The following is a 21,978-nucleotide window of genomic DNA, read 5'->3' as shown; positions in this document are numbered from 1 at the left end:
GCTGCCAGGCTGCTGCCGAAGAGCTGTCAGCCTTCTCAGCACCTCAGAGATGATAATCCCGAGGGAGCTTTCGGAATGACTCTTAGTGAGCCAGCTAACATCAGGCATGAGCACAGACAGGCGTTATGCTAATGCGCTAGGTAGGACTGACTTCACTTTCAGTTAAGTGTTAATGATGTTTTCTTAAGCGACTGTTCAATTTTTTGTGGATCTTACTTGCTAAATATTTGATACAGCTCTAAATTTTAATTGATGCATGGTTTTCTTGGGTTTGGTACAGTTGTCCCTGGGGTAGCTCTTTGTGCGTAACTGCCTTGTTTGCAGTACACGAGCAGACTGGGCTGTCGAGGGCAAAGGTCTGACACCAAGTCCTGGTCCCGTTATCATACATTCTAAACTGTGGGATTTCATATATCTCGTTTCATTAAGAGCAGTCTCAATTACAGTCAGCTCCTAACAGTTTCTAATCCCTTTTCAAGTCTCATCTCCTCTGAATTTTATTAATCACCTCTGCACTCAGATTTCAATTCGGCATTTCAAGTTCTAAGAAAAGTAAGACTATGTGTTCACTGACTTTTCTTGTAACTCCAGGCAATTGGACATATGTGTATATTTCAGTAAATCTTAATATGAGTTGCAACCTCAAGCAAACAACACCAGCCATACGATTGTCATGGTGTCCCCAATTCCTGCCCTCAGTGGCTCCGGACAAGGAGATTGCTCAGATTTGCTTTGGACCTCAGAGGACAAACTGGGACCACAGAAATTTAATGTTTAAGAACCACAGTGAAATGAGAGGGGTGGAGAGAACTTGGAAAGAACCATACTTGTTCTTTATGTGTGTAATTTATCTTTTAAGAAAATAAACATCCAGTTTTTCTAATTAGCTAAATACTAGGAATTGTCCAGATTTCTTTTTGGAGTGAAACTTGCCTTCCTGGCTGATCACAGCCTTCTCTGGGCTTTTCTGGTACCGCTTCCAAGGCGAACTCCCGGAGATCCTTGCGTGCAGCAGCCCTCGTTAGTTGCAATCTGATAATGCTCTCTTCACTTTCACCTCTGTGAAGGAATGCATTCTGCTTGTTCCAGCATAAATGTGCTTTATGTTTGCATCTCCGAGTCGTCCCTGCTAACTCTGCAGCCTTCGGGAGCCTGGCTCTCCCTTGTGCTGAGCCTGTTACCTGACTCAGGCACAATGGACCTCTGTGCTTTGGCATCCCAGGCTTCAGGAATCCCGTGAAGGCAGTTTGCTCCCTGTAACCAACACCCCAAGAAATCATTAGGCCATGATTCCTATTTACAGACATAAGTCTTTATTGGAGCTATTGGAAGCAAATGGGACATGGTTCTGGTTTTATATACAGAGAAGTCTGTAGCGTTGGGTTACAACCAGTGGAAATGACCCGAGATTACAGTGCAGATCGTGTTGTGTACAGTCAGTAACAGTGGCTGGCGTACAAACCACAGCACAGAAGCCAAATGAAGCCAAGTGTACGGGGTACAGCAGCACAGGAGGAAGCAACTGAAGGTACAAAGAGCGTTCCCTTTGCATTTGCAGGCTTTTTTGGCCAGTGAGTAGATACAGCTCAGTTTAAAATTCACTGTGCAGTTATTTTTCTTCCCACTCAACTGCTACCAAATTAAGAAAATTTGAATGTTCAAATTACATTTTTAGTGCTATAAATAGCCATGGTTGTTGCCAAATTACTTTATTTGAAATTGCTTTATTTATAGTTGGGAATAGTTCAGTCATCATTGTTCTCTACTGATTACAAATTGGGAGAAAACGGAAGCATTTTGAAAGTAGTCTGTAATTAGACCACAAGAATCTCTTGTACTTCATTTGGAAGTTTAATTCTGGGTAACTTCTTTGAGAGAGATTTATTGGGAAGAAAGATCGAATCGTCCACCACATTACTCATTTGTGGGATTTGTTCACAGTATTTAAGGTTTAGATAGTTTATAGGTCTTACTTCTTTTTATTCAATTCCATATCCAATCTTAGTTCAGAAATAAAACACTCGGTCCTCTGTGGATAAATAAATCCATCTCTTGGCTGCAGGTCAGACCTCTATTGGTAAAAGAGATTTAGAAAAATAGACCTTTTCTTTAACGTTTAATACTCTGACTCACAAAGGAAAAGTGAAATTCATTCAAGTCTAGAAACAAATACAGTACAAGTGATTTATAGAATTGCATTCCTTCCCTCTGCAAACTTGCTGAGCATGAAACACTGCCCCAAAGCACTGCCTCTGTCTTTTCCTTGTCTTGGAGAAGTAATTATCATCAGAAAAGTCACATCAGACTGCACTGCCAGATTTCCTGTCAGAAGGGCTCTGCCTCCTGAGGAGTCTTTGCTTAGGATTTCTTTAGATGCATGGATGGTGGTGGTTTGGGTTACACAAAGGTGATATTTTACCCCAAATTAGCAGCAATTTTAATTGATTTGATTGATGGCGAGTTTTGGTGGGTGAAAATTCAACCAGTAAAAAAAGCCTGTGAGTTGGCCTTGGAAAGCACCAAGCCTTTCCTCAAAATCTCCATTTCTGAGACTTCTTCCCGTTGATGCCCTTCTCAGCAAGGGGCCGGTGCATTTGGCAGTACAGGTTTCATGCTCAGCTTTGTCACTAAGAACTGGACAGGGTTTATAAAAGCATACAGCCCACCGGGACTTGCTCTGCTGTAGTACTTCAGTGCTTTGGAGAGACCCACCCCCAGCAGTGTTGCTCTCTGAGAAGTGCAAGTGTCCCAGCCTGGCTCTGGGACAGCTGGAGGACGGTGACATTCCGCAGTGGAAGCAGTAGTTAAGCACCAGTTACTGGCCCCTGCAGAGGCTCAAGAGAACAGAATTGCTTCGTAGAGAGCTGGTCGGCCTAAAAAGCTTAGTCAGTTTGATCAATAAATATTGACATAGGGTTAGGATGAGAAATAAGACACTGCACCTTGGAACTGGAAGACAGAGTCAACTTCCTCCTTTTTCTGTCCAAAAGGAGACTGGCTCCACAAAACATATGTCCTTAAGGACCTCAGTGTTTCCTGACAGATAACTCATTTTGCGTGTATGAATGTACCTGTCCCCTTTTGCAGGGAGGGTAAGTGTATGACTGGACAAAGCTTGGAGGCTTTTTTCTGTGATTTTTTTTTTCCCACCATCTGCTCTGTGTCATGTTGTCCCTGAAGGCATGGTTACCCACTCCTAAATTATGCAGCATTGCCCAGAGAATGGCTCTGTAGTCGAATATGCTCTCTGCAGTACAGCCCCCCTTTTCTTCCAGTGTGTGTAGATTTCCACACGATAGCTGTTATTAGAAAACTACACTTGTCTTTGTCCTGTTATTTTGAGCAGGGAAACAGTGATACGAGTTTAAAAACACAGGAAAGAATCTGTACTGCAAATTGGAATTTTCATAATTAAATTCATAGGACCACTAGCTTTTCAAAAGCTGTACTGCTCTGCATGCTGTTCCCTAGCCCACCGTTATTCTCCTTGGAGCAGAATGGCTTTCCATCTGCTTAGAAACAGTTCTTTGTGAAAATAATGACAGAAGAATAAATACTGTCTCTCTTACCCTGACTTTGTTACTTTACAGGACACCCTTACAAGGCTCACATTCTGTTGGGAGTGCAGCAATACACACATTTTGGTATGCATAGATCATTAAATTGTAGCAGTGCCAGTAGTAAAGCAAAACTTGCCAAGATGTCCTGTTCCTCTTAATTAAGCTTGATTTATGTGTGCCTGTTGACTTAAGATGCAGTTAGTGTCCGATGCAGTACCCTGAGAAACCTTGTATTGATTACGCTTACGCAAGCTTGTGCTTTTGCAAGAACACAGAAATTAAACTTGAAGAAAATAAAGAAGTACATCAGGTTGTTTCCATGGAACACTGTTAATCTATTCATAGCAGCTTCAAAGTATGAAGTTAAAACTTACCTTCTGCTCTACTCCCTTCGAAACAGATGAGTGCTATGATTAACTCCCCTTTAGCTTAAAGTGGATAGAATGTCAAAATACACTTTGCTGGTAAGATGAACCTACTTTGTCATAAGGAGTTACACTGATATTGGTGACCTGAACTGTGTACATTACACAGGTCATTGTGGGAGCAGTATCTGCTTTCCCTTGTTGCCGTGCTCCTCTGTGCAAAGGCAGCTTGTCTAGAATACTGTGGGCATTGCAGTAATAACTACTGTTCCTTCTGAGGAAATTACTATTATTGCTTTCCCTCCCAAAATTCAACTGCATGCTCTGTACAGTGCCTGAAACTCTCCCTGTTTTGGGTAGGGCTGCATCAGGAAACAAAATGAATCCATTGGATTTCTCACATTCCTCCTCTGGAAAACCAACAATCCTGGACCTGTTTACTGAACAGAAAAAATAAATTCATCTCCTGTAGCAACATCATTAGCAGCTTTTAGCCAGCTGCATGGATAGCTTAAACCTAATAGCTATATTAGAAATCAGCTTATACCTAATTTCTCACTAACTATTGAAAAAGCAGTCCCAGCTCCTCCTGCTCACAAGGCTGCTGCTCTCCCCAGCACATGTAGTTTTACCACAGACTCTCTTAATGGACTTGGAAATGCAACCTTCCCTCCTTCTTCTTCTATCTACGATGCTCTACCTGTAAAACTGGAGAAGGACATTCTATTTCCATTGTTACTTTTTCTCTCTCTTGCCTCAGTGTATCCTGCCAGAACCAGATGCATTCAGAGATCCTGTGTTGAAGCTGTTGCTGCACTACACCTCATGAACTGCAAAGCAGCACAAGGCAGCTGGAGCTTCTAGATCCTAGTTAGAGGTATGAATGAGGCTTAAGTTTCATTAATTAGAAATTAACTGCAGCTTTTACTCATTCCAACTCTCTCGTACTAACCAATGCAGGATTGCCAGTTACATTCAATTAATGCCTTTTAAAATTAAGTGTTATTTAGTCTAGTAGAGATAACAGTCCAGAGGTTTTCACAAACATGCAGTTCTGGCTGGTGAGAAAACATTTTGAAGTTGTTTACTTACACAGCATAGAAGAGACTGCAGCTTTAATTATCCTACTGCCCCAAACCTTTGAAGTTAGAAATCAGATAAATTCAGTCTCAGATAAATTCAGTCTCTGCAGTCAAAATTTTAAATGCTCTTTACATTCTCATAACTCTCACTTCTTGGTGAATTATTAATTAAACATGGAAGAGTACTCCCCCTGAGAAGGCTTCAGTCTGTACAAGAGTTCCTATAGACTAGGCTTAATGGGTTCTTTTCAAGTACACAACTACTAAACTACCTGTGGTACAGTATATATGACCTTAAATTGTACAGAGTTAAGGCACCAAATACGAGATAAAACAACGTCCAAAATAAGAGATATGCTTTAGAACTGCATATCTCCACACACCACTTTTGGACATTCAGCTCCTCAAAAACTTCAAGGTAAACATTGTGGTCTGAATGTTTCATGCAATCTCAGGAACTGGAGAAAAAGCTCCACTTTACTGAATTTAAACCTTACTGTTGATGAACTTTTCTCTCACCTAACTCACAGCACTCACAGTAAAGCATTGCCTTGCCTACACAGACAGGTGCGTGAGGAAGAGCCCCCTTCCTCCTAGGAAACCCCAGAGAGAGGAGTAGACGGAGGAGCAGGCAGATGTGTCCTACTTGTGCTTTTGTATTATCTCACATACCAGTTACAAACCAACAAGTGAATCTCATACCTATGTGCAGAAAAAGCAAGCACCAGAATACCAGGACATAAATAGGTATGGATTCAGATGACACAAATAAAGCTAAGGAGACATAATTCTGGGGTTAAGCAATAAAACAGTTAAGTGATGACAATTCTCTTAATGCTAAATACTTAGCCACTAGTTTAAATGGTTTATGTTCAAAAGAAAGTGCATGTGAAACTGCTGCTGTGGTCCACAGGCACAGGACCTCTGTGCTGGGTTTCTCTGGTGAAGTGCTCTAAAATGACTTTCGCAGAATTTCCACTTCCAGTGGAATGAAACCAACAAGCCATTAGACAAGCTGTCTTCTGTACTAAGACAGCGGATTCAGCTACCCAGTCTCTCTGCTTTGCCTTAAACAAGTCAATAAAATATCTCATTTTACACTGGATTATTCAGCAGGAAGCCCAAGAGGGTCTCTGTGCTGAACATTCGAGCTGAGTTACTGTTTTTTGAGACAGAACAGCCGTTCCTAACAGAGCTCCTCAGTGTGCCCAGCACAGAGCTCATTTTCATTCTTTTGATGCCAGAGAGGCGAGGTCCTAGTCAGCTTCATGACTGAGAACAACAACCTGAATTTCATGTTTACACATCTCATCACGTATCCAAAGGAATCCACAGCAGCAGAGCTCCTGTGCTGTTTTCCCAGAGCCACCGGAAATAGGAGCTGTTTTTGTAAGCTGCTTTGTGACTTGGAACTCAGTGAGGCTGTGACACAGTTTTCCCTTCATTCAGTGACAGGCAACTGTCTTAGAATTTAGCTAAAGGCAAGAAGTCCTAATACTGAGTGAGCATATCTTGGTATACCAAGCACAAGAGGCAGCAGGAAACTTTGTAATTTTGTCTGAGGAAAGACTGAAATACTGTCTTCTTGTTTATACAGATTCGGAGAGATCTTCAGCAATCCCACCTCTAGACTGGCTCAGAAGTACAGATGCAGAATTACAAATGAAGCAAGGGATTTAATTCAGGGAGTTGGTGGCAGGAAAAACAGGGAGTGCCAGGCTCACTCTCCAAGGGACATTGCCAGGACTGGATCAGAGATGGTACGTTAAAGCTGCTCACATTTATTGGGGTCTTGGAGATAAAGAACCGACAAGAGAATGATGTCCCATAGCTGAACAGCCAACAAACAAGATTTTCTTCCTAGACTGCTTGAAAAATCTTCGTGCCCCTCCTCCTGCATTTTCTACATCCTAATAATCTGAGGAACTTGTTGCCAGGGAAATTGTTCTCAACAGCTCAATGAAAGCATAAAGCCTCAAATAATTCTAGATTTGTGCACTTTTCCCCAATTAAGTTCTTCCAGGGCCTTGAGGGCACAGTCTTTATTTAAGACACACTTTAAATCTTTTTTTCCTACCAGAAGGCAAGTGTTCACAAAGAAAGAATCCTTGTCTCCAGAGATGTGAGATACTGGAGCAGTTTTCAGATCTATGTTAATGAGTAGAAATAGTCCTCTGGTGCATGAATAAGTTGAAATATTTGTAGGAAAACTAGTTTCTCTGAAGTGCTTCACAGTCTGATTAAAAGTTTTTAAGAATCTAGATACTTCTATGTAACAGTTTCATAATTTGAGAGAATCAGCTATTTACTGAGATACTAGAAGTTGATCAGAAAAGTCAGGGCAGGAGAACAGAATTCACAGAAGCAAAGGTATTTAATATCAGTGAAAGTCCTGGCAGCAGCATTTACAGCACATTAAGTGGGGAGCCATGACAATTGCTGAATCATCTAATTAGCTCACACTGGCTACAAGACAGCAAATTAGACAGATTAGGAACCACCTACCCAGGCACTAAATTGCCTTTGTGAGGGTTGGATTGTGCACCGTGTCCAACAGAAATTGCTTGGGCAACCGAGGCCTCGTGTTACACGTTCCCTTCAGGAGCATAGGCTGGCCTCCCTCCATCCAACTGGCGAAACGCCCAGGAATAAGGTCACCGTGTTCCAGCTCCTGAATGTGTGCTTAAGGGAGACAGCAAGCACTGGCAGAGAGAGAACACGATGGCAGCAAGCACCACATAGCATGCTTTGAGCTAGCCAAGCCCTCCTAACCAGCTAGGTACTCTGAACCCTTCTCTAGGCAGAGCATGCCTGCAGGAATCTCGTGTGGCTGGCAGAGTAGGACTGAAGCAGACCCCTAAAGCTCACGGGTGTTATTCCAAAGTCACTGGGGATGCCAGTCATTTCCAGTATAGAGAACACATTAAACAGGTCGGTTCTTTATTGTAAATCTCTGGCTTTTAATCCTTTAAGTGCCAGACACCATCTCCCAAAATACCCATGATCATCTGGTTAGCTAAAACTAGCGTTAAGGTGGGTAGTGGATGGGCACAGACTTTCCCTGGTCTGCTATTTATAGTTGTACTAATCGAAAGGAACTTTTTCAGAATTCTTTTCCATGAACCAGAAATTCAAACTGTAAAATACCATTTCTGATCCACTGAAAAGGTACTCCAGAATTGGTAACGCTACTGGCAGCTGCACAGAGCATACAGAACCAGATTTACGTGTTTGGCTCTTAGGTACATGCAGAAGTACAAAGCTCAGAAGCTGTAACACAGACCTCCAACCTCACAGAAAAGGCAAATCAGACCATGCTCTTGTGAGGAGGCTTTTGAAAGGAAACCTGCAACTATTATGCAGAAATGAAATGAGTTTCTAGTTCTGCCTTAGCAAAACCATGCTTGTTGCAACATTGATGAAGCAGATGTTACCCAAATTAGTCATCAGATAATATCCTGATATTAGGTTAAAACCTACTGCTAGAATTGGCTGCTCTCTCGAACACAAATACATCAGGCACTTCAGAGCCTACTCGGTGACCCTTCAATACCATGGGCCTTTTTGCTCAAGTTCCATATCAATGAGAGGGGTTCCCAGGCAATCATGCACCTTATGCTCTTATCTCTGATTCCCACTGGCTGCAGAATCCAGGATTTAAGGGTCTTAGTGTGTTTCACATATCGGAAGATGGTTCTCTCCTACTGAAAAGGGAGGTAGCAAAGGCAAGGGGCCATCTCAGACATAAACACTGCAATGCTTTACTGCATTACAAACAGGGTATTAGAGAAATCCAGAGACAAAAAGACGAAACATAGTTGGGATCATTTTAAAAAACCAGCAGGAGAGTGGAAAGCGTAGGATTTTAAGAGTTAAAAGAGCGATGACATAAAAATAGAGGAAGTCACAGTTAAAGCAATTCTGATGGGAAGAAATACAGATGGATTAAGCTGCCAAGCGCAGTCCGCAAAGAAGCCGATTGAATGAGAGTCAGCAAGATGTTTTACTATCAGTTCTGGAAGTGGACAGTGCTCGTCAGGCTGACAGCAGTTGAGCTTAGGAAAGGAATATTCAGGAGAAGTTCATTATAATGCACCTTGGTGCATATAATACTCTATCTGAAGGAGCAGAGCAGCCTGCTGCTCCAGGATCAGCACTGCCGGGCCTGCCTGGCTTGGAAAGGGACTGAACTGCAGGTGAGCCGCAGATCCAGCCATGAGTTTGCACCTCAGAGATAACAGCAGATGGAAACCTGCCACCTGAACAGGAAGGACATTCTGATTGCTCATCAGTTGTCCTGCAGATATCATGGAAGGGTTATGGGCTTCCAGGGCCAGCCTCTGGAGCACTTCCTCAGTTCATTTCCCAGGTGCAAGTTCCTGCCCACAGGAGCAAAGCTGACACTACTGAACAGCTCTTTTTCTCTTACCGGTCTATGAACTATGTCCAGAAATATCCTGAGGAATGGATAACCTATACTTGCAGTTACTTAGTGAAATTGATGAGTCAGTATTAAAATCAAATATAGTTTATATTTGCTGTTAGTGTTTTGATGCAGACCTTTGGGCTTGATACACCACTACGTATTCTGTACAAGATGGTTTTCTGTTTGACACCAGTGTCAGCTGTTACCAATCAGGGGTTATTCATGTTTTCATCTCCGAATTGAGACCCTAAAATGCTAATAGATCATCATCAGCTTGCTCCCTTTTGCTTTTTTATTTTTTAACCATTTTTCTATAAAAAGAGTTGTTTCCAGCAACTTCAAGTACTGCAAGTACTGCACTTCTGGAGTACAGTACTATGCAACTTTGCATAACGCAAGGTTTAAAAGACAAATAAAAAAATAGTATTTTAAAACTACACAGATCATGTGCACCAATAGGTCATAATCCAAACCCATTTTAATCTAAGTAAAATACTGTTAAAACATTTACTACAGAACTGAAAACAATTATTTATGGATGGCTGTTTCCTAACTGGCAGCTGTAGAAAACCACAGCTAAGCAAAGGATTCACGCAGAGATAAATCCCTGCCTGCCTGCCCTCCTGTCCTGCACTGCACCCGCAGGAGGGAAGCAAACCTGGCTGCTTCCTGAATTCATTTGGCCTAATGTCATTTGATCTCTGCAGATTTGAACTGCAATATCATCAGTGTTTTTCATTCTTCATTTGGAGTTTAGGTTTAATAGCTTAGGGAAATAATTCCTCTCATGATCAGTGTCACCCATCGCACATAGAAATAAGGTGTGGCATGCATTCAGAGCAGGCCATGGCCTGGCTTTGGTACCTACCCAAACGTGTCCACAGGGATGCAAGGAATGCAGTGCCTGACACAGCAGTATCAACACAGCTTTTTATGCTACACAGGAGAAAAATATTTGAAGGAGAACAGTCTGTTGATAAAACCAAACAATTTCTTAAGTGTTAGTTAATATTTTCTTTTTTAACTGAAACTGGAGTATTTGAATTGGCCTTGAGAAATACAAAGTTGGGATTCAGACCTATGTATTACCTCTTTAAACACTGAGTTAACAAGACATAATAAAAACGTGCCATATACAAGATAGTCACAGGTATATGAGATTTTTTAGAAAAAAAGCAATAAAAATATTCTTTAAGCTGAAAATAAAATCTCTTACCTTTTATATCACGATCTCAGCTTACAGTCACTACATTTCTGCTTATTTTATACAAGTGCATATGGCTATGAAGGTCCGGAGAAAATGAGAATAAAGTGGAATTAACCTGCTGAAAACTGCTTAGAAGTCTTAAGCTGCAACATATAGATGTTCCAATACCATTTAAAAAAACATTCACCTTTCAGTTATTGCTGATTGACAATCTCAAAATATCAACATACAAATATTAAAGAGGGAAAAAAACCTCAGTAAATTTAGAGCAGCAAAGGTTTTTGAACCGGGTATTTCCCAAATACTGTGTTTTTCTATGAATTGGTGATGATTTTAAGAGACACAAAAGCAATCCACTTGATTTTCCAGTTCAGGCCTACCAGTTTTGTGCCTCATGTCAATGATGTGGAGAAGAGAGAATATATCATTCAGTTACATTTTGGAAAAAAAAATATACGTTCTGGTTTTTTTTTTCCTTCTGCCATTTTGCTACATTTCATGTCTGCTGACATGCACAATGGTACAAAGCATTGCTGCTTCAGGAGTGACCATTGCACAGCTCTGTAGCAACTTTTATAGGAAACACGCAAATACAGTGTAGTATTAAAATTCTGAAGGACTTCAATATTGAAAGTAAAGGCAGATTTCACTGCTTGAAGCAGCACTCGACCCGGGTTGTGCCTTGGTTTGGCGTTTGGTTTCCCCCCTCAACACACCAGTCCTTCCCCTTCTAGTGTAAAATAACCAGGAGTATATACACATCTATTGCTATGTGCTCAAAGAGAGGACTGTGGCTTGGACTAAGTATTGCTTTTCATTACATGGAGCAAAGTTCAAGAAGTGAGAAAAACACTTTAAAAAAAAAGGAAAAAAAGCTCAGATTCCATGTCTGAAGTTGAGAAACCTCAAAACGAGCCACGTTTTTCTTGCTTTTAAGACATGTACAAAATGCCATTTGGAGCCACACAACCTGATGGTTCTAGAAGTCAGAGAAGAAATCTTGAGGGCCCAAGTGAATAATAAAAGGTGCGATGCTGAGAGGCTGGCAATAGGGACTGTCAATGAAAAAACCACCTACAGTGGGAGAAGAGCAGAGAAGCAAAAACCTCACGTTAATTTCTGAGACTGGCTGAAGCTAAAGCTCCATTTAAATTTCTCTGCTCTTTCAGCTGCAAGTGGAGTTTTCATTGTAAAATGGGCACTTTGAATTCTTTGAAGGTATTGAAACATCTAACACTTCCAAGGTTACCACTTTCTAAACAAAGAACTGACAGGTCATTCATATTTTCAGTAAAGCAGAGAAATGTAAAATATGCAGCAAGGGGGCAAGTTTACAATGTGGTTAGTAACTCCCAACAAATGAAAAAAAAAAAAAATAAAAATGACTTCTATAAATCATCTGAAATGACTGCCATCATGTTGGAAAAGAGCATAGCGCCCTTCTTGTCTTTGAAATAAGAACAAGGTTTTGGCTTACAAGTGTTGATTATACAGAATTGGTTCACAGAATATTTTGTTTGGAATTTTAGAAAACTGGGGGTTCAGGAAAAACAAAAAAAAAGGAAACTACAAACAGTTGCCAATCAGAGGAACTCCAAAAGAGAGGGGGGAAAAAAAAATTGTGTGTGGAGGAAAGATTCCTTTAATGAATATTTGATTAACAAAAATGGGCTCTGATCAGCCATGCTTTTTCTGCTCCGTGATGGCTTCCTTTCATCCATAGGCCAGCAAAACAGATCAGTGATTTCTGAGCACCTCTCAGTTTGGCTCCAGCCCCTGCTCTGTGTTCCGTGGGTGACACCGGGCTCACCCTCCCGGGCCATCATCTACATTTCATTAAAGTACCACCGACACCAAACGGAAGAGAGAGCTACGGCAGAAGGAGAACCATGGAAATGTAAACACATTCCAAAGCACAAATACTTAGCTTAAGAATAACAGCTGCAATTAATTCCAGGGAAAGCAGCTTGTTCTATAAGCCACCCCTTAATTCAGCATTTCTAATATTTCTCTCCCTGTAAGGGGGCTGTGGGGAAGAGGAACTTTATGTTGCTTTAAGCACCCCTCTTTCAACACCCTCAACACAGATACAGCTCCCCTTGCCTCAGCAGCAGCATCTGTTAAGAGAACGGGGGATAAAGGCAAAACTTTGGAAGAGCAGGAACTGAAGCCAGCCTATGGAAAAGCAACGGACAGGGGCTGAGGAGAGAGTGCAACCAACAGTGCTGCTTATTTGCGGGGTGATACCTTAATAAAGACCACTGGAATCCCTTGTTAGAACCCACAGCAGTGCACAATCCATGGAGACTCCAATGCTGGAGCTGGGGCCTGTCCTGGAATTTCAGAGAGGTGCGCACACTCCTCAGCAAAAAGAGGACTCTGGGTTTGAGCACCAGCTCTTGAAAAAGTACTGGCCTATGGCTGAAGTGTGTCACTTTTCACAGCAGCACTCAACAAGAACTGGGACAATTAAATAGCAAGTTTTCATGGGGACCGTGTTGCTGCTTTAGATTCTTATAAATGTAAGGGGGAAAAGGAGAACCTTTGGTTTAATATACAATTGACAAATAAAATGCTTTCTGTAGAAATGGTGGATGGAAAATCAAGGGTGGGCAGACAATCTTAAAAGAAGAAGGCCACAAGAACAAGTGGAATTTTTTTTTCTTTTTTTCTTTTTTTTTTTTTTTTTTTTTTTTGGTAAGAACAAAAGAAAGGAAAACATGTAGCTTTTGAGCTCTAAAGAACCTGATTATAACATTATTGTTGTCCTTTCTCTGGGCAATACGGGTGTAAGGTGTATCCCTGGAATTGTATCCTTCTGTGGGAACTTCCTTTAATATTTGTTTAATACTTGTTTCACAGAATGCAGCCTTATACAGAGACAGACTAATTCCCTTGGTTTCATTTGTTTTTCAGCATTTTCCTCATGGGTGAAAAGTCTTCTCGGATAATTAAGACTGTGTCTAAAATCACAGTTACAGTATGCTGATCTATAAGGAAACTCAGGTACTGATGCTTAACTATAAAAAATAAGATAAAACAATATTTTAACCCATATTTTACTAAGTTTATTACACACCATAATATTTACAAAGTTAAATGTTAACTGTAAAGTTTCTATCATGTGGTTTGTGGGTTTAATTTTTATTTCTGTTTTTTAAAGAACTATGCCCTGCGTTTAATAACCCTACAGCAAATACAGGTCATTAACTGAGTCTGTGTGACTGCATTAGGAAACAGGCAGTACTCTTGTGTTACAACAAAACAGTTTATTTGTGATCAGTGTTTATATTCTATACATCCTTCACAAATTTAATTTTACATAATCGGATACTTCATTTAAAACGTAAGATTTAAGCTTCTAGTTCTTCCCTATAACAGAAGGCTGGTATAAGTTATTTGAAAATGAGGTAACATTTCACAGAACATTTTTTTCAAGTTTTAGAGAACTAAATTTGCATTTTGTTAAAATCAAAAAGTAGGAAAAAGATGTTTCTTTACAAATGACTTTGCTCAAGTATGTGTTCAAAGAAAACAGGATAAAAAGGCTTTTTTCTTCTAACATTCTGTACTGTACTGTGTTGTTCAATCAATAGGAATTAGCTTCTGCCATTTGCTAAAAGAATGAGTAGTGGGGAACGGGGTAAGTTGGGAATTTCATAACTGGTAACAGAACCATTCTCTTGGGTAAACCTACAGAGAGAAGAAAGGGAGAGGACTCCAAATAAGTTCAGCAATCCAATAAAGTCAAATAAGAGCTTACAGCAGTGTTCTCATTAACCTTTTCCAGATCAGTCAGTCAATGTGATATCAGGGTGCAGAGTCCCATAAACAGTAACGCTTCACCACTTTGCACTATTTCAGACAGATGGTTATAGCTTAAAGTCTGCTTTATTTTTGTCCTGGTGTTTGATAAAATTAAAGGAAGTGATATTCTCAAAAGCAGAGTTGTATTTGGTCTTGAAGCTCTATTTCATAATCTTTATGGTAATTAATCTCTACTAGCTTATTCTACGTTGAGGTAATTTCACAGGCCAGTTGCAATTGCATATATTCTAGACAGGCACTGCTGTGCATAAAACACAACTCACAGGGAAACTGTTCAGCAGTTTTGATCAGCATCCAGGTAGGTCAGCCAGAAATCAAGCACCTACAGTAAATTCTGCATCTGCTTTCTTATTCTGCACTTCCTCTCCTGTGTTGAAGTAGTAAATCTGGAAAGATTGACATCTGCCTGATTTCATTATTATTTTAGAGTTCTTGTGGCCTCACAAACTTCTGCACAATTAAACGTTTGTTTGGTTTTTTTAATCTTGCCTATTTAAATTCTAGTATTTAACCTATGTATCCATTTAGAAATCACAAAGCAGCAACAGCAGGTATTCCAGAGCACCAGATGATCAAAGTGAAGTTTCCCAACATGCAACAGCTTACAAAGGCAAAGAGACATGTTTACCTTACAGCCAAAAAGCATTATCCCAGAATTTCGCATCACAATCATAAGACATTAAGAACAGAAACTCTTTATGTGAAAAATGGGGGCATCCAATTCCACAATGCTTTGAAGTCAGTGATATGTCACATATATACAGCTAAGTGCTTAAAATCCAGCTCCCAAAATAGGCATAATGAGAAAAAACCCCCACAAAACAGAAGGAATGAATGAAAAAAGCAAGAAAAGCTGCAAGGATACTTGGTAACAGTAATGTTCCTGCCTTCAGCAGGGAAAAGATTCCTCATGTCACAGTGCGTCACTGCTTGTAAAAACACAGACATGCGGATACCACTAATCCTAGTTATACTCTCGGACTGTTGCTTGAAAAGAACCAAGGGGGAGTTTTTAAAAAATCCATACCCCAAACTAAATTTCCTTTCATTTTTCTCTGAGAAAACATGCTGCTGTTCCTTGCGTGATGCACCACGAAGGACAACACTCCATGGGACAGCCCTGCTGCCAGCTGCCCTTCTGTCAGAGCACAGGGCCAGTCAGCAGGTGTAAAACTAGAGAGGCTTGCTCCAGTTCTGCAGGCAGAATTCCACACTGAGCACAGCCTGTGGGCCCATTCTCCCTCTCAGTACAGAACCGGACCAGCTGGCCCCAGTCAGGCAAAGCAAACATTTGCCATAAAGCAGCAGCATTTTTGCCCTGTTAGAGCTCATACTTCTAGAAAAGTCATGTTATTGACATTTCAAAATATTTTTAACTTTTATAACGATATCAGGGGAGTTGGTATTTCCCAAGTTAGACAGATTTGGGAGGAATGGCTTATCACAAATGCTAAAAAGCAGAAATTTACCATATGAACAACTCCAGGCCTTGAAACATGCCAGTCATTTGAGCAGCAAACTGTGACCAGTCCCTGCCACAGGAGAGGCTGCTGGGACTGGTCCTGGTGGGCTCACGTTGTGTGTGCCAGGACATATCACTGACTCCAAACTGCCCTGCTCCCATTGCCACATAAACCTCATTCAAAGTAACCAAAAGGGCCGGTTAGAGGAATGCATTGTTAGTCCAGCGTAAAACAAGCCAGTGGGGAGGGAGAAGCCGAGTTAAGAAAAACTCTTCCATCACAGCTCTCTGGTTTATCAGCTCATTTTACAATCTCCATGAAACCAGTGCTTTGCCAGCCTAATTGAATATGTTTCATAGTGAAAAGCATTGTGGCAAATGACCGTGTCCTGGCTGCCTCACAGACTGATTGCTACCAGTACCAACTACCCAAAACCCATCCTGGTGTCCCAAGCAGTGTTGTTTTAGCCTGCAGGGGTGGGGGGTATTTGTCAAAGAGTTGACAGCATTAAGGGACCTTTGTCCACAAGTCACTTGCACTTGGGGACAAACATTTCACCAATGTTACTGTAATGCCATTTAGCTAAATCTGGGTCAGAGATGCTGAAATAGGCCCTTCGGTAGTCTTTGAATGGAGCACAGACTGGCTGTAAAAAGTAAGGGAACTACTTTGACTGGGTTCCAGTATGAAGGGAACAGGCAGTTAGAACAAGCAGTCCTTCCACAGACCAGGCAAAGCAGAGGCAAAAAGCTACTCCAACCAAAAAAGAACCACAAGGTTATGGCATAAAAGTGGTGGTGTTGTCATGGTTTAAGAGCTTAAATCTCTTTGAATTTCTCCTTGGACTGCCACATTTGAACTGCCACAACAGTTTCTGCATAATTTCTAAGGTGTTAATTAGAGGGCTGTACGTACCGTAGGCTGGTGCTGCTGTGCTGTATCCGTATGGTGCTCCATAGCCTGCAGGGAAACAGGGGGGAGGGGGTCATTCTCTGCACTGCCTGTCAGTGTTTGCACACCTGCACATGGGCAGGGACCTGTGCCTGAAGCAGGAGCACAGCAAAACCAAACTCACACCAATACATACAAATATTGCTGAAAACTGAAATTTCTATGTGGTGGCCTGAAGAACAAGCTACCAGGGGCTTTCTCAAGCCTCAGCATCAAAGAGTTAAATTCCCTATTTTGTTTCCTTATCATTTTCTTTTCCACCAAATCCCTCAAGTCTGCGCTGTCAGAGCATAGATTTAGCATGACACAGACATCCCTTACTTGCTTATGTTCTTCTTAAAACACAAATACAGTCTATGCAGAGAACAGTCATTTTCCTAAATTTCCTTTAAAAAGAGAATGCTGGATGCCCGTGGCAGGCAGATGTCACGTCCCCCTCAGTAAAGCTCCTGTGAATTCTGCTTTCTCTGCCATTTCTAACAGGCTGAGTTCCATAGAAGACATGTGAACACCTCCACACAAACAGATCCTTTTTCTCCAGAGAGCAGAGTTTGACTCTGAAGTACTTGAGAGAAAAAGCAACACAGGTAACACCAGTATTGGTTTCTACGTGTCAGTAGTTCATGAAGGCTTTATAGGTTTGGTTTTGGTTTTTTGTTTTTTTTTTTTTTCTGGTGAGACTGCTAGTGTCACTCCAAAAAGTAAGAGATTTCTGAGGAGAATAGGGGATGGAGAGAAATAATCTGTGAAGGCCAAAGCCAATAAAAGCTTAACTATGGCAACTGGGAAATTAAACGTATTTCTGGAATAATTCCACACTGGCAAGAAGCATGCCCTTGGCAGGTTAAAGTGTCTCTTAAATGACTCCTCAGGCAGACAGACAGTTCCAAAAACAATGTTAACAGCCATTAAAAATGAATTACTAGGTTTTAATATTTAAAACGACATGACCATACAGGAACAATGAAGATGACGTGCCAGGCAGGAAGGCTCCCAAACAACAGGCCTGTGCTATTGGCACATGTGAGCTGCTGGAGGGTGTAATTAGAGCTCATGCTGTAATCTGAAAACCTGAGCATGAGGACTAGAAGTGTTATATTTTGGAAGCTACAACTGGATTTGCTTTGACTAAGGCATCTTCAGCATCTCATTCTTACAAATCTGTTGTTCTTATAACAAGTGAAAAAACAATGTCTGGATTCCTTTCACATGTTACCCACAAACCTCAGACATGCTGTAGCATCACAAAGGAAATGCACTTTGAACAGTAATTTGAGGATGGTGAAAGTGACCATTTCATGAACATTTTCTTGTGAAAATGTGAAATGGGAACCAGAAGCCCTTGGACTTCAGAAGCTGTTTCTGCTAATCAGAACAATGCAGTGCAGATGATGACATCCCATCAGCCAGAGTATGAAAAGAAATTTTCTTCATTTCTGGCCACCACAGAAGCTACTAATAGATGCTTCCAGGTGGAATTCATGTAGAGGGTTTTTAGGAGCTCAGGGACTCTTGAGCCTGCTGACTTCATGTTCACAAAGGATTCTTGGAAAAGGCAATCCTAATGCTAACCAGCACATGATCCAGAAGGTTCTTAGGTAGGAAGAGAGTTTTGGGAATTGTGCCATGGCAATGAACTATGAAGACAAATCATAAAATAATAAAGCCAGGAAAGCCATTATGTCCATAACTGTATGCTCTGTGCACACAGAGCTTTGAGCTGCACACTCAAAGGATACACTCTGCCAGCTTTCCAGCTCTTTGATTTTTTTTTTAGCCTCATGAAGCCTTCTGCTCCATCTCAGATGGTTAAAGAAATCACTTGTACAGGTGAATAACACACATGAAAAAGAACACCCCAGCAGACAAATACTAAACTATCAGCTACAAGTGTGGTGCCTTACCTGGTGTTATGTATCCAGTAGCGGCAGCTGCCCCAACAAATGCCCCTCGCGTTAAAGCACCTCGTCCTCTGCCTCGAACAGCTTGGACTGCTGCAGAAACAGCTGTATTGACAACGCCTTTAGTCTGCCCAGAGTGACAAAAAATAGCAGTTCAGAGAGTGCTGCTGGAATACACGGCCATCTGCATTAAATCGCCCCCTTTGAGAGGGCTCTGTAAACATGCCTGATGTGCCAGGCTGGCTGAGCGCAGACTGGAGAGTGCTGTGCCAAAGGATGTGAGTGACAGGGACACAGCGGGTCCCTGGCCCTGTCACCGCCTGCAGAGCCCAGCACGTTCCCCGTGCTCAGCCCTGGCAGTCCCTTCCCTCAGACTGTGCCTTATTTACCTCAGATTTGGGCATGATTGAACACTGCTGGCTTCTGAGCCTCTCTCTGCTGCTCCTCCTTGCTGTCTTTCCTTACAACTTTCCTCTCCCCAACCTACAGCACTGGTTTTACATCTCCCTTACCCTCCTGAACCCACAGCAAGAGCCAGGATTTCACCCCCAACCAACCAGCTCACGACACCATCCAAAAAGCAAGTGGCAGTTCTTACCTGAGGAAGAATCTTCTTTTTCTTGTTATTTGCTGCATTAGGCCCAGAAAACAGTTTTTCAAGTGCTGCTAATGCAGCACTTGCTTTTGCTACTTTCTTGTTTGGGCCTGCACCTCTGAACTTCTGCCCATCTACTTCTACCTGAAAATTAAGACATGAGTTCATGTGTAGTATTGATCCACAGGAATACCATGCTGTACCCACTCAGCTGATGTGCCACCCTTAAAGAACTTCAGTAGGAAAAAACATCCTTAGTGTTTTATGTGACAAATTTCTATTGATTCTAGATTTGAAGCTGCTAAAGGATACCAAGGTGATCCTGGGAACCAGTGTGTCAGATACTGGGAATCCGGAAACTACAAGCGCAACTCAAAAAGGACCAGCATATCTTTTGGATACTGGATTTAGCCTATACCCTGGAGTCTTCCTTGTCATGAAGTTTGGGGCTGTCAGAATCCAGTTTTATTTCTCACTGTATTTTCCTAAAGTAGAAAAGCTATTCCTTTCCCCAGCTGAATCATCACAGCAGCAATGAGATACATAATCTGAGAAATGACCACTACAGATGCGCATTGCAAAAGGCAGAATAAAAAACTGAGCTGCAGCAGCAAGTGACTCTGCTACACCATTAGTAACCCCTCAGCAGCTGCACCTCCGCTCACCTCCATGACAAAGCGCTTGTCGTGGCTTCCCCCTGTCTCGGAAATGAGCTCGTACTTCAGACCTCTTCTCTTTTCATTGAGTTCCATCACTGGGTTTTTGCCACTTGCTGTGAGAATGGGACCCTGAGTTCTTACCTAGAGAGATATGCAGGCTGTTACTTCAGAGCCTTTCTCTCTTCAAAAGGCAGCCAAACCTCTGCACACCAGTATCACAGGTAACACTGCCCCGGCTGCAGCACAACCTGCAATGCTGGCACAGCAAAGGGCAAGTCTCTAAAGAAGGGCAGGAGGACAAACAGTGGTGTCACACCCATTTATTTCTGCTGGTGAGGGCTACTGTCCTCATTGCCTGGTCTGGTGCCTGCACAAACTAAACGTGACACCAGCTGCACTTGGAATTGCAGCCCTGAGAGAATCCACAGCTGAAGGTGGGGCCGTGGTGTCAAGTTCCTTGAAATTGAAGGCTTTCACACCAAAAGGAGAGACTGGCCTTCCCAGCCCTGCACGTCTCTGCTGTTCCAACTCATTATGTCTGGGCACTACCAAGCTCAGACTGAAGAAATCTCATGCCCTGAGTCACGTGTTTCAGGAGAAATGTCTGTAACTGCTTGGAAAGCAAGCTAAAGCTGAGACCTCAGCACACCAGATCAGTCTGCAATAAAATTCTCTCAGCTATGGATAAAAACAGGGCAGTTCCATTAAAAATACTCCATTTCCATAGCATTTTCTCAGCGGACTAAACATGTATGTGGGTCTGAGATATTCGTAATTACACACTGTCTGGAAATTGTCTCCCAACTGAAGAAATTTATGTTTCACCATTCTGACAAGTAGGACAGGAAAAAAAACCCAAAAAACCAATGAAAAGTGAAGCCCCAAACCCCACACCTCTTTTGTACTTTAAATGCAGTCCTCACCTCTAGGGTAGAAGAGGTGTCAGCTGTGGAATTTCCAGTATTATTATTGCTTGAGATTGAAGATGTTGTTTCATTTTTACCTTCAGTATCTGATTTTTCATCAGAACTTACACACTCCACATCTGCATCAAAACCTGTTGGATACCCCATCGCTTGTAAAACCTACAACAAAGCCCCATGAAATGAACTGTGACAGAGGCAGGAGAACAGGAAAAATACAAAGCTGATCACAACACAACAAACAATCCACCATACACTTTAAAAAGGCAGATTGCTTAGAATATTAGTTTTCTCCTAACTGAAATGGAGATATCCATTTCAGTAGTTATCAGTAGGGAATACAGTATCAATGGGGAAAATAATTTCAGGTTTCCAAAAGTGGAATCAACACAAAGCAGAATTTTAGTCTCAAAGATACTCATGAGCATCATTCATCATCTCAGGAATTCCTTGTAAAGTAAGAAATTAAAGACACTGGTTAATGGCCTTATAAGGAAATAATTTCATGCACGATTTCCCCCCTCCCTGTGTCTGTGGACAGATCAAGAGATGGACTGTGGGGCAAACATGACAAACAGTCTAGTGAGAATTAAAGCCTTGTACAAGATGGTACTTCTGGAGCTCAGTTCCTTCAAAAACATCCTCCACGAGCAAGGCCAGCCTCTCCCTTACCCAGCTTCCTGATCCAGCTGCACAGAGCTACCACACATAGGGCAAAGGAAACTGAAAGGAACCTGAAGCTCTCCTGAAAATTTAGGGCCAAGAACAAAGTCTGCAAAAATAACTGTTTGAACCCTGAGCTGAGAACTGCCTGGGTAACCCCCAGCTCAGCTCCCATGCAGTTGGGGTACATTTGGCTGTGTTTTCAGGGCTTCTGCATTTTGAAAAGGTCAGATTAGAAAGTGAAATCTCACATTGTTCCCTCTTACAAGACTAGGAAGGCAGGGTCTGAGTCTGCTGAGAAGGGAAAGAAAGAAAGAAAAAAAAGCAAGCCTCGACCACACCACCCATTTCCTCT

At 41.8% G+C, this 21,978-nt stretch overlaps 1 protein-coding gene across 13 annotated transcripts in view; it reads right to left on the bottom strand.

The window, feature by feature from the left end:
• Positions 1 to 1,293: 1,293 nt before the first annotated feature.
• The window catches only part of STRBP (spermatid perinuclear RNA binding protein), a 58,878-nt gene continuing 38,193 nt past the window's right edge, over positions 1,294 to 21,978 (bottom strand). For 3 of the 13 annotated variants that reach the window (XM_058423177.1, XM_058423178.1, XM_058423184.1), the window contains 6 exons: positions 20,961 to 21,122; positions 20,044 to 20,178; positions 19,382 to 19,522; positions 18,787 to 18,910; positions 16,847 to 16,891; positions 13,890 to 14,333 (listed from right to left, as the gene is read on the bottom strand). In XM_058423177.1, the coding sequence (XP_058279160.1) occupies positions 14,257 to 14,333; positions 16,847 to 16,891; positions 18,787 to 18,910; positions 19,382 to 19,522; positions 20,044 to 20,178; positions 20,961 to 21,122 (684 nt within the window). In that variant the 3' untranslated portion in view covers positions 13,890 to 14,256. Of the gene's footprint in view, positions 10,370 to 10,649; positions 10,715 to 10,762; positions 11,715 to 13,889; positions 14,334 to 15,938; positions 16,892 to 18,786; positions 18,911 to 19,381; positions 19,523 to 20,043; positions 20,179 to 20,960; positions 21,123 to 21,978 lie in introns of those variants that run through there. The other 10 variants (XM_040083555.2, XM_040083558.2, XM_040083557.2 and 7 more) reach the window with 7 other exon arrangements.

The sequence above is a fragment of the Hirundo rustica genome, chromosome 20 (assembly GCF_015227805.2).
Source record: "Hirundo rustica isolate bHirRus1 chromosome 20, bHirRus1.pri.v3, whole genome shotgun sequence".
NCBI classification, from domain to species: domain Eukaryota; kingdom Metazoa; phylum Chordata; class Aves; order Passeriformes; family Hirundinidae; genus Hirundo; species Hirundo rustica.
This window is presented reverse-complemented; position numbering and strand designations above follow the sequence as displayed.